This window comes from Nicotiana tabacum, chromosome 3 (assembly GCF_000715075.1).
Source record: "Nicotiana tabacum cultivar K326 chromosome 3, ASM71507v2, whole genome shotgun sequence".
Classification (NCBI taxonomy): Eukaryota; Viridiplantae; Streptophyta; class Magnoliopsida; order Solanales; family Solanaceae; genus Nicotiana; species Nicotiana tabacum.
This window is the reverse complement of record NC_134082.1, coordinates 1533045-1546161: the sequence shown is the minus strand read 5'-3', so window position 1 is coordinate 1546161 and position 13117 is coordinate 1533045. Positions and strand designations below refer to the sequence as shown.

General features: G+C 35.3%; 1 protein-coding gene and 1 pseudogene across 1 annotated transcript; one reads left to right on the top strand and one right to left on the bottom strand.

Moving 5' to 3' along the window:
• Window positions 1-3084: 3084 nt before the first annotated feature.
• On the bottom strand, window positions 3085-6186 carry LOC142179618 (uncharacterized). The gene is made up of 5 exons (XM_075250615.1): window positions 6153-6186; window positions 5061-5687; window positions 4157-4298; window positions 4018-4067; window positions 3085-3909 (listed from the first exon to the last, which is right to left on the bottom strand). Exons 1-5 carry the CDS (start codon window positions 6184-6186, stop codon window positions 3890-3892), a joined length of 873 nt encoding a protein of 290 aa, XP_075106716.1. The 3' UTR covers window positions 3085-3889.
• A 4667-nt stretch (window positions 6187-10853) lies between these two features.
• On the top strand, window positions 10854-11992 carry LOC142179334 (putative galacturonosyltransferase-like 7; annotated as a pseudogene).
• Window positions 11993-13117: the final 1125 nt, after the last annotated feature.

The window sequence follows — 13117 nt, the reverse complement described above, 5'->3', positions numbered from 1 at the left end:
GACCCCTCAAAGCCTAGTGTAGGTCCGCCTCTGCTTCTGCTACTCTAGCTATTACGTTGGATAGTAATCCAGTCTACTTAGAACTTTTTCTATTTTCCTATTGCTTCTATAATGCACTTCTTGTGCAATTAGCTTGCTAAGAATCTCACAGTTCCTCGATTTGGCTTGAAATAGTCTAGCATTCCTTTCCTGCCACACAAAATATACACAACTTGCTAATACAATCTTGAACAACTTTGTTTTTGCACTTCTGTTTCTTGTCCAGTTTTCTGCCCATTGCAATTTCTCAGACCAGCCATAGATGTTCCTGCTGATACCTTGCTAGTTGAGCATCCTTTTCCATAGCTCAACAACATGTTGACATTCAAAGAATAGATGTTGTATAGATTCATTTGCATGTGAACATAAAGGACATGTTTGATCATATTGAATACCCCACTCTAGCAATCTATCCTTTGTGTACAACCTGCCATTTGCCATCAAAGTTAATGTGAATATCCACCTAGGACATCCTGCATTGTTGCATACCAATTTCCTCCAACTTACTTTGTTAAAGTCTCCTCGCAGCTTATGGTATATGTGCTTTATAGAGCAAGTATGCATCTTCGTGAGATCTTTATAATTGTATCCTACTTTCTCAAAGTTTTCTTTGGCTTTCAATATCTTCCTCATGATCCATGATGCTTGGATTATTTGCACCTCTCATACGTGTTTGCTCTTTATGTAGTAACAGTGCACTCATTGTACCCATAACATATTCTTTTCTTTGCATAGATTCCAGAATTGTTTGCTGACAGCTGCTTTTTTCCATAGACCAATATCCATTTGAAACCTCATGCTGACCTGGGTTGGCATACTTTCTCCCTAGCAAGTAAAGCTTTCTTTGAAATGTTGCTATCTCTTGTTCATAAGAAGCTTCTGCAAATTGCCTCAATCAGCTTGGTAATCTTTTTTGGTAGCATAAAAATTTGAGCCCAATAAGTTTGAATAGAGAACAAGACACTTTTGATATGTTGTAGTCGCCCCGCAAATAGCTTGGCTATCCCTCAGGATATGATTCTTCTCACTAGCTTGTCAATTAGAGGTTGACATTGTATTAGTGAGACCCTTTTAGAGCTTAAAGGTACTCCAAGATATCTTAGTGGCAGCTTCCCTCTTTGGATTCCAAGGAACTCTAGTATGTCTTTTTGAACATCTTATGATACTCCACTAGAGAAGATGTAACTTTTCTGCTTGTTAATTTCCAATCCTGATGCTTTTGAGAAGTTCAGAAAGCAGTTGTATAGCAGTTGAATTGAACCAATGTCTCCCCTGCAAAACAACAAAAGATCATCTGCAAAACCAAGTTGCATGATCTGCATCCTTGCACATTTAGGATGATAGTTGAAATCCGGGATGTGGTGCAATGCCTTCAATCTTCTTGTAAAATATTCCATTGCCAGCACAAAAAGAAATGGGGATAGTGGATCCACCTTGTCTAAGTCCTTTCCTGGCTTCAAATGGCTGAGTTGGTGAACCATTCAAGATGATAGTAACACTTTGTACACAAGTCATTATCCATTTCACAAACTGCTCTGGAAATTCTAATGCATTCAAAACCTACTCAAGAAAAGGCCATTCAAGTGAATCATATGCTTTTTGCATGTCCAGTTTTGATCATGCATCGAGGTGACACTCCTTTCCTTCCATACCCTTTTACTAACTCATGGCTTAGAATGATATTATCAATAATGACTCTTCGAGGGACAAAAGCATATTGAGTCTTATCTATTAGATCATCCATGACTCCTTGTAATCCACTGGTCAAGACCTTTGAGATGATTTTGTTAATTATGGTGCAGCATGAAATAGGTCTATACTCCTTGATGGTAGCAGGATTTCTGACGTTAGGAATTAGAGTTATTAATATGCAGTTAACTGGCTTAAATATTTGTGATGTCTGAAAGAAATCCAACACAGCTTGTGTTACCTCCTCCTCTATGATATGCCATGACTTCTTGAAAAAACCTGCATTGAGCCCATCATATCCTGGGGCCTTCAAGTCATTTATATCTTCTAGAGCTTCCCATATCTCTTGCCTTGTGACAAGCTGAATCAATTTAACTTGTTGTTCTCTTTTGAGCATTGTCCCTCTTTGCATTACATTTGGATCTATTGCTGGGATTGCAGGAGCATTTGACCCTAGCAATTGTTTATAGTATCCAAGTATTTCTGCCTCTATTTCCTCCTCTATATGTATCTGCACCCCTAGATCAATCATGAGAGCATGTATTCCATTCAAAGTGTTCTTGTTATTCATATGAGCAGAGAAATATGCAGAGTTAGTTATCTAACATTTACATGTGTTGTTTTGACATGTGTCCAGTGCATAATATAAATTGCATTTTTCTTTTAATAATTGTATTTTCTAGGCCAACTTGCATGCTCAACCATTCCATTAGCACGACTTATGGTTTGGGCGAATGGAACGAAATCACCGAGCGGCAATTTTGGCCCTTTTCCCTTATTTTTGTTAGCAAGTCAAAAACAGCACCTTGCATTAGCTATTTGTCGACATGTTTGGACTGGAACTTTTTCATATGGAGGCAACATGCATGTGAATTCTGTGTTATGTCAAAATCTAAAAAATAAAAAAACGAAATTGGCTAGAGAGTTTCTCCAATATTCAATCTGTGTAGAAATATTCACAAATAATAATAAATAAATAAAAAGAACAGCTAAGCAAAACCATAAATGTTTATTGGTGTTAGCAGCCTATATAGCTCGAGCATCGCCACAAGAATGAATGACAAGAGATCCCTTCAAAGAATCCTCCTTCATCCACCAACTCTGCTGTCAAAACTTATTACTACAGTCAAACCTCTTTATAACAACCTCATTTGTTCCGAATATTTTTGGATCTTATAGTGAAGTACTGTTATAGAAAACATATATTATAATATAACATGAAAACTGGTTCTGGAAAAGCTTGGCTTTTATAGTGAAGTGTTGTTATATAAGGATGTTGTTATAGAGAGGTCTAACTGTAGTACAAGAAACTTCTTGCTCGTATCAAATCATCCTCTAAAAAATTGTTTAGAGCAGTTTAGCAGGAAAGCGTTGATCAAACTAAGCAAGAAGAGGCTTAGTTTGATAATATCTTTTTACTAGTAATATCCATTCACAAAATCCCAAATAAAAAGACAGAAGGAAGGGATCGCCACCTAAAGCCGCAAGCAACAGAGATGAGGAGTCAAAATTAAGGGGAAAAGTTTCACAAGAAATCCACTGCTTATTCGGATTCTCCGGGACTGGTCACACGACTCTGAGGTTCGTTTCATTTGAAGTATAAGAAAATTTAGAAACCTCAAGAGCCATGACCCTCAAATTTTGCGTCCTAAAGTTCTACATACTCCTATCTCTGCAGTCGCCATGCCAATGCAGCATCGTCATCCTGGCTTGGTAACTCTCTCCTTGTCCTGAAACTTACTGAACTTTGTCTTCTCAAAGAATGAAAATTCCTTCTTCGTAGAGTTCGAACGCTATATGCTGTTCCGCTTCTTGAAATATTAGAATAACTAGCAGTTCTTACTGAACTTTGATGCTCAGCTTCTCCACCTGCTTTTCGTGCTTCTACTTCTTTAGGAAATAGTAGTTGAATTGTATTCCAAAGGCCTGTTTTTACAGTGCAAGAATTTCCATTGCTGCAAAATCAAGCGCAAGATGATCAATCCTCAAATAAAAACCTTTTCTAAAAAACTTAAAATTTTCGATGAGGCAATTCACCCAACTCAACTAGAAGTACAAAGTGTAATCCTTTCTCTACTCCAGCTTTGGTAAATTTTTTAGAAAAACCTGATAAGCTGCCTGCACTTGGGGTATCGTGTCCCGCATATATCAGCAGCAGATCTCAGACACTTCTCACAGAAACTATAGACATGATTGAACCAAATAAGTAAAATAACCAATTATTGAGAACCTCTAAATGGTATTTGCGTTATGAATTTGAGTTAATGAGGATGTCCATTTAGATTGTACCTGTGTCCACAAGAAGTGGTACTGGGTTCATAACAAATCTCCAAACAAATCTGCAAATACAAATGAACAACTCTAATATGAAATTGGAACCAGCATAAAAAAAGGATCCCTTTACTGAGAGAGAAAATGTTGAGCTGACACTCTTATAGCACAAGAAAGCTCTTCACGAAATCGATCCATGCACAGACTGGCTGAACTAGAAGACGAAACAAAAGAGCCCTGTTCTTCTGACACTTCAACTCCTTCCTTATCTCCTTTTCCAGTGGATTTTGGCTTTGTTTCTGCTAGATGGTGAAACAGAAGTTATTTAATATGGTAACATGTTGAGATTAAACTTGTCTTATTGGTACACTTAACATTAGGTGCAGAGGTGTATAATTTTCACGTAGAAAATCTAGAGAACCCTAAATAATTGTCTCAGATTATTGAATATCAGAATTCGAATAGGTCCAAATCAAACAGAAAGGATATTAAGAATTCATATGATGGACTCAACTAATTTGGGATTGAAGAGTAGTTGTTGTAGTATTTACTACTCGTAGCTGTTACGCATTGCGGGCAAAGCGACAAGACACAAGCTTTACCAAACAAACAAGAGGTAGAGTTAAAAAAGACTTTCTGAGGACAAAATTAAAATTTGTGGTATTTTTAACTTGACAAGTATGAATAGCTCTTTGAGGACTTGTATTAAACACACAACTTAAATCTAGGATTTACATTTTCTTTGGTGCAAAATAACCAGATACAAGCTTTACCAAACAGACACGAGATAAAAATAGAAAAAGACCTTTTTTGAGCCAAGGTTGGATTTTTATGAGCACAATATTAAACTTGTGTTATTATTACCTTGACTAGTAGGAGTAGCTCTTTGAGGACTTCTACCACACACAAAAATTAAATCTAGGGTTTACTTTTTCTGGGGCAAAGCAACAAGATACAAGCTTTACCAAACAGATAAGAGATATAGATAAGAAATGTCCTTATATTCTTTAGCCAAGATTGAAATTTTATGAGAACAATTCAAACTTTGTGGTATTTTTTACCTTGAGAAGTATCAGAAGCTCTTTCAGGACTTTCATCAAACACTTGAACCACATTATTGTTCTCTGCGTTTTCACCAACTTTGAGTTCCGGAAAATCCTCGTCCCAACTGAAAGAAACTCCTCCAAGTTCGGGAAAATCCTCGTCCCAGTTGAAACAAACTCCATCTTCATGAAAATCATCCTCCCAATTGTTACAACCAAATGACACGTCTGATGAGGAAGTGAACTGAAAACAGTTGAAATTACTATTAAAGGCATTTTCTATCTGTTCAACGGATTCAAAGCTACGGTTTAGCAGGATGTATGGTGACCACACAGTTGCTGACAAAATAGACCCATCTTTCAACTCGACACAATAGGGGCCTAGAGTGTTAATATCATAATGATAAGCATATGGTGCTTGAACAGAACCATCACTGAACTCGATGAAGCTGAGAAGGCCATCGGAATAGTGATAAGCGTATGGATACGGCGGCTCACTACTGCTGCTAGACTCGGTCAAGTCGGTGATTGCAGTGGAATTGAAACAGAGAAAGAAATAGAAAAGGGGGGAATAGTAGAGAGTAGAGAAAATAAAGAAGAGGAAAATAGAAGAAATGGTCTTGGTACCACGGAGATGGAGTCCGCCTCAAAAAAATTGAATTTGTGTCGTTTGGTGTTTGCATATGACTCGGGTTGCGAAAAATGAGAAAAAATGACATTGTTTAACAGCCGTAAAAATAATAGCCAAAAAAATATATAAAATTTGTATATTAAAGATTTGAAGAATTATGGAGGTTTGGAAGAACAAGTTTGAAGGCTAAACATCGGGGTATGAAAAATTTAAGAAGATGTGGGCAAGAATCTAAGAGCAATTATGAAGATTTGAAGATCAAAAGGTGAAGGTACAAAGGTTTGAAGGAAGTTGATTATAGACGGAAAGCTCGAAGGTAAAAGCTTGATCGAAAAGTAGATAAAGAATAAAGGATAGAAGCTTTTATAGGGAAGTAGGTGACGCTTCGTATTCGGAGGCAACCAGCCAATGATCGACACATGTCCGAAGTCAAAACGACGCGACTGATGGGACGTTTCAGCTCCTTCGTTGTAACGTACAGAGGAAAGAACCGGAGACATCTATCGTTTCCATCATTTCGGCAAACCTACCCTCTGCGAAACGAGGGGACTATCTGTATACGGGTAAAACCAAGGCTAATGAGCACCCCGATTTCTCGGTGAGTCAAACGAAGCAAGGACATGACTGTAAGAAATCGGAATCGAAGCCAGGAGCCTCTCCTATGAAGGCCCAAGCAAAACACTTGCCCTTGGAGTCATCGAGACAGCGCCCTCGGGTCCGGTTCGAGTTCCAAGACCTCGAAACGCATTACCAAATGACCGCGCACGATTAAGAAAGGGCCGTGATATCCGTGCCCAAACGGATATCACGGCGTGAGTCTCGGTCCGTAATGCACGTAGATCAATGATTAGCGAAAAGGAAGATTTTTACCTTTTTCTAGAATTGTACTTAGGGTAAAACTCTCCTACTATATAAAGGAGAAACTGATTATTCACTAAACACACTGTAACACGCATATCAAGACAATATATATTTGTTTTCTCTGCTTTCAGAGGTTATTAAAAGTTCTCAATTTTGTTCATAGCCCTTCATAAGTGTTTGATTCCGAATTGATGACAGGCTAATTGTTTGGCTCGCAACCGAGCCCGAACTTGACACTATTACTGGTTTGGCCATTTATTCTATCTTTAATTTGAATCATTTAACGCTGCTAATCACTTGTATTGAATTAGCCTACATATCCTTAAAAACGCATATAAATTCAATTGTTATCCATTTTTAAGGGTAAACAACCTTAACTAGGAATATAATACAATAGGAACCTCCACACTAGGAGGTAATTGTTTCGTTTTTTTATTTTTATAGATAGATATATAATATAATATTATATATTTATTATTATTATATATAAATAATATTAAGCAAGTGGCACTTTCGCGACTCAAATAGTCGGTATGCTTTCCGGCTCAAACATGGCTTTCTATTTGCTTACAATGCCAGCTGTTTGCAAGTAGTTAGAAGTCGAAGTAGAGGGCGTCATTTGCCCCACACTTCATAAAAAGTAAGAAAATATGGATGAAGTAAAAAAAAAAAAAGGTACATAAGGAGTAAGAAAGAAAAACTTGGTTACAAAACCGTCAAGTGAGTGATGACACTAGCGAGTAAACTGCAAAAGGGTCTTACTTGATATAATATAAGCGGATGAGTTAGCTAGATTCGAAATCGATTTTTTAAAAAAAAAAAAGAAGTTAAATCTAAAGTTTGAATATTTGAGCTACGTTCTTTTTGAGTTGAAGTCGATCTTCTCTTTACTATGGTTGATTGAAAACTTGAAAAATAGAAGTCTATCATTACAGGCCGTTCGAAGTTAGTTTCAAAAATTGGATTTTTCGAATTACTTAGTAGGCGTTTGGACATAAGAATTATAAAATTCCAAAAAATGGTGAAAAATATTTTCAAGTGAAAATGGTATTTGAAATTTAGAGTTGTGTTTGGGAATAAATTTCAGTTTGGGTTATTTTTAAAGTTTTGTGAGTGATTTGAGTGAAAATTTTGAAAAATAGCTTTTTTGGAGTTTTTCAAATTTTTGAAAATTTTCAAAATGCATCTTAGGTGAAAATTTGAAATTTCATGAACAAACGTTGCATTCGAAAAAAAGTAAATTTTCTTTTGGAAAAATGAAAAAAAAATTATCTGTCCAAACGGGCTCTTAATTGTTTGAATTTGGTGTTGTTCCAATCGATTAGAAACATCAAGACGAGTTTAAAACTTAAATTTGAAGTAAATTTGAGTTAAATTTCAGATCTAGTTTTTTCGAATTTGTTCGTTATTTAGAATGGGTGTTGTTCCAACCGGTTGAAAATATTAAGAGGAGTTTAAAACCTAAATATGAAGTAGATTTGAGCTAGATTTAATTAAATTTAAAAAGAGGCTCAAGGAAACAAATTAAATCTAGGGTTTGACTTTTCTTGGGCAGAGCAACACAATACAAGCTTTACAAAGGAAAAACCTTTTATATTTAGCCAAGATTGAATTTTTATGAGGACAATATTAAATTTATGGCATCATCTTGAGAAGTATGAGTAGCTCTTTAGGACTTCTATCAAACACTTACGTTGGTAAAAAACCTTTTTTTTTAAAATTCGGAAAAACTTTGAAAATTGACAAATATGTTATTTTGCGGTTAATAATTCCGATATTGTTACAACATTAAAAAAGAGTTTGCATATGTTAAACAAAAATTTAGCCGATTAGAGTTGAAATAGTTTAGTGTTTTTGTAGAAATTATCTTTCATGTGAGGGACAAAATTCCTTGTTTCTTTCTTATGTACTCTACATTATTTTCTTTTATTCTTTAAGATTTATTTCTTTTATATCCCAAGTCCAATTTTTATGAAATTGGATCTGCATGCTCTTTAAAATTTCTCTTTCCAGTAGAGCAAAAAAGTGAAACAACAACAACAACCCAGTATAATTTCACTAGTGGAGTCTGGGGAGGGTAGTGTGTACACAAACTTTATCACTGCCCTGGGATAGAGAGACTGTTTCCAAATAGAACCTCGACATCCTTCCCTCCAAGAACTCCCCACCTTGCTCTTGAGGTGACTCGAATTCACAACCTCTTGGTTGGAAATGGAGGTTGCTTATCATGAGACCAACCCCTCTTGTCTAGTACAACTATAAGTAGTCGCAAAATAGCTGTCACGTTCAGAATTACTATAATGATTATTTCACTCGTTCAATTTGGAGTTTGGGAGAGTCTTACCACTTAGCAAGTCTTAATGAGCTTTAGAATTGATTGCTTGAAATAGTATATACAGTCAGTCTATATCTATAGCAACATCCTCATTTATAATAGTTATTTACTATAAAAGTTAAATTTTTCTTTGAACCGATTTTTATGTTATGTTATAGTATATGTCCTCTATAACTGCACTTCACAATAACAACCAAAGGATATCAAAACGAACAAGATTGTTATAGAGAGGTTTGACTATAGTTAGGGGTGGCAAAATAGTTAAAAGAAAACAATTAACCACTCATATTACCTACTAAAAAATAGGTTGGATAATAAACTTTTTAAAAACGAGTCAAATATGGATAAGAACTATATTATCCATTCAGAAAATGGATAACCAATGGGTCTAACTTTTGCATTTGTAAAGCCTCAACTTGGACTTGGGGTTCTTCAAGTTAGAGAGATTAAGAATTCTCCCAAAAATGATCATATGCAAGAAGTCACGGATAATATGGTTACTCATATTATCCGTCGGTTAACCTGTTTTTATCCATATTAAATATGGGTCAGGTCGGATGGAAAATTTATCCGTTTTTTCATTACTCGTTTTCGACCCGAACCATATTCGCCCCTACCCGCCCGTTTGCCACTCCTAACGGTAGTATATAGATACAAAAGCAGCCCCCCTCCGGAAAAAAATGCTATGCAAAATGTAGATAATTGGTGTTGATAGCAACATATATATGAGCGGCAAATTTTGTCAAAACTAATTGCTCGTCAAGTGATTCAAATCAAAACAACAACAACAACAACGATCCAGCATAATCCCACAAGTGGGGTCTGGGAGGGTAATATGTACGCAGATCTTACCCCTACCCCGAAGGGTAGAGAGGCTGTTTCCAGGAGACCCTCGGCTCAAAAAGCAACAGGAGCCGATATCTTAGTACCATAAAAATGCATAATAAAATAACAACAGTATAAGAGATATGAAATATGATTCAAATCAAAATGGCGGTATATATGGTAGATATGTTGGACTCAAATTCTCGTGCTAACGAACGTGAAGGTTCGAGTCCTCTTCAAAGCAAAATACGGAGAATTTTAATTTTGTTCTCCTAAATTGCTCATACTAACAATCCATCCTTTCCCTCAAATTAATGACTATTCTAGTGAATAAGCAACTATGATACTCCCTGAGAGCCAAATCGATATATTCAGAAGCGGAGACAGGATTTTAATTTTATGAGTTCTAGATTTCAACGATAATTTTAAGTGTTATTAACTGAATTTTAAATTTAATATTTGTATATATTTAATAAATTTTTTTAGTACAAATATACTGATTGAACAAAATTTATTAGGTGCAGCGGAATCCGTTTTTGAGCTTCTAGCTCCACCCCTGGGTATATTAATTTACTTACATAGTTTTATATATAAATACAGTTGATAGTTCTTGAGCTAATAAAGCTGAAAAAACAACAGGGGCGGATCCAGAGAAAAGGATTCGGGTTTCCGTGAATCCAGTAACTTTTGCATAAACTCTGTATTTGTAGTAAAAAATTTATTAAAAGTATAAGAATATTTACCTTGGAACTCAATTCGTTGATCCAATTATCATGTAGATTAACTTGAAATTGTTGTAGGAACCCATAAGCTTAAAATTCTGGATCCGCCTCTGAAAAACAATGCAACTGCTTTAACTTCAGCTCAAGTAACTAACTTCCTAACGAAGTTTGTAACCGCCCCTAACTACTCAACTTACCATTCACTGCTATTAAAACTGAATTTAAGCTAGCTGCAATTCGAATAATTTACCCAAATAGTTAATTTATAGTATTAAACACAAAATAATTCATATATTAATATTTTGCCTCCAAAAATAACTACAAATTCCTTCTCTCTAGTTCAGTTATATAACTCAAACAAATAAAGATTTTTACGCATTTTTCAACGTTGAAAAAGAAAATGAAGAAGAATATTAAGCAGAGGAAAGAAGTTTACCCAGTGAAAATGGTACGGATTATGAGATTTTCATGCATTTTCGCTGTTGCAATGTTAATCATCATCTTTTCACCATTTCAATCATCTCAGTTCTCGTATCATAAAGCTTCCGTGTTCCGCAATGCACCTGATTGCAGCTTTAGTGCTGATAGAACAAAATTTGAGAAAATTGAATATTCAAAATTTGTTCATGTAGCGATGACTCTTGATAATCAGTATCTACGTGGATCAATTGCAGCCGTTCATTCAATTCTACGCCATTGTAGATGTCCAGAGAATGTATTTTTCCACTTTTTAGTCTCAGATACGAATCTCAAAACCGTAATTCAGTACATTTTTCCTGAATTGAAATTCAATGTATATTACTTTGATTCGAAAAGAGTAAAAACCTTGATTTCAACTTCCATACGAGAAGCACTTGAACATCCTCTCAATTATGCGAGAAATTACTTGGCTGACCTTCTAGAACCTTCGATTCACAGAGTTATATACTTAGATTCGGATATAATTGTAATTGAAGATATTTTCAAGCTGTGGAGCACAAACTTGGGGGAAAAGGCAATCGGAGCGCCGGAATATTGTCACGCTAACTTCACGACGTATTTCACGGCGAGGTTCTGGTCGGACGGGAGATTTTCCAGCGTATTCGCCGGACGGAAAAGGAAGCCGTGTTACTTTAATACAGGTGCTTAAACTCAGCGGGTAGTCCCGCCTGACCTGGGGTCGCGGTCGGAGCGCCTAAGCGCAATAAGGGTCGGATCTATGAACTCGGATCTTTGCCGCCGTTTCTACTGGTATTTGCTGGTGACGTGGCGCATGTTGACCATAGATGGAACCAGCACGGTTTGGGCGGTGATAATGTGAAGGGAAGCTGCCGGATACCGCACCCTGGTCTAACGAGTCTGCTTCACTGGAGCGGGTCGGGTAAGCCGTGGGTCAGGTTCGACTCGAAGAATGCTTGTGCTATTGATTTTGTATGGGCATCCTATGATTTGTATAAACATGAGACTTGAATATGGACAGAATTGTAAAAATCATATGCTTGAAATAAAGGAAAATATTATAGCAATGTTTGAGTCAATTTTATCGTACATTTTTGCTTGTTCAGAAGGTATATTTAGCAGGTTAAATGGGCTAATATACATTCGTATTTATACCGATTTGACATCTCGTTCTCCTTACTTTACGGGAGTTCGTTTAGATATCGTAATTAGATCAAAATATGTATTTTAAATATCTCTAGTATTGATCGAGCTTACGTGACACTAATATGATTGAGTTGGTAACGCTAATGCATACTATGAGTTAAAAAATACTAATATAATTATAAGGAACTTATCACAAGTTGCAAAACGCATAACTTATGCAACATTTATTTGGTATGAATTGAGCCGATTAATTTAGATTTATATGGCGTAAGATTCATTTAAAAGGGAAGTGCGCTTAAACCAAAAATTTATGATTGAGAAACCTTTCTAATCTATCCCACTATGTCTCTATGTGATTCTTAGTGGGCGTTTGGACATAAGAATTGTAAATTTCAAAGAAAAAAGTGAAATTATTTTTCAAGTAAAAATAAAATTTGAAAATTAAAGTTGTGTTTGAATATCAATATAATTTTGGGTTGTTTTTAAATTTTTGTGAGTAATTTGAGTGAAAATTTTGGAAAACAACTTTTTTGAGTTTTTCAAATTTTCAAAAAAATTCAAAATTTATCTTCAAGTAAAAATTAGAAATTATATTGCAAAAAACTGGTTTCGAAAAAAAGTGAAAAAAATTCTTATATTCAAACGGACTCTTAATTTTAACTCATCATTTCTAAATTGTTTTGCAGATTTTGTCCTTTGTCTTTTATTTGGGATTTTATGAAGGGATATTACTACTTTATATTAGTAAAAGATATTATCAAAACTTCTGCTCAAAACAATAATTTACAAGATGATACCAACAAGTTTCTTGTACCACTAATAAATCTTTATCAATGCTTTTAAGCCAAGTGTCTTCTTTATAAGGTCAAGACACTATTTCAAGTATTCAATTTTAAAGATGATTAATAGTCTGATTTTCCTTTTTATTTCTTTTTATTTCAACTTCCAAGTAGTTCAAACTGAGTGAAATGAGAGTGAAAAACTTTTTATATTTGCTTCTTTGATCTGATTCTTCCTTGTAGGGAGTTCATAATCCAAATACAATCTTTGGGTGCCTATATCTTTAGTTAATTAAATATCTTTTGCTAAAACATTATACCGTATATAAGTTAAATAT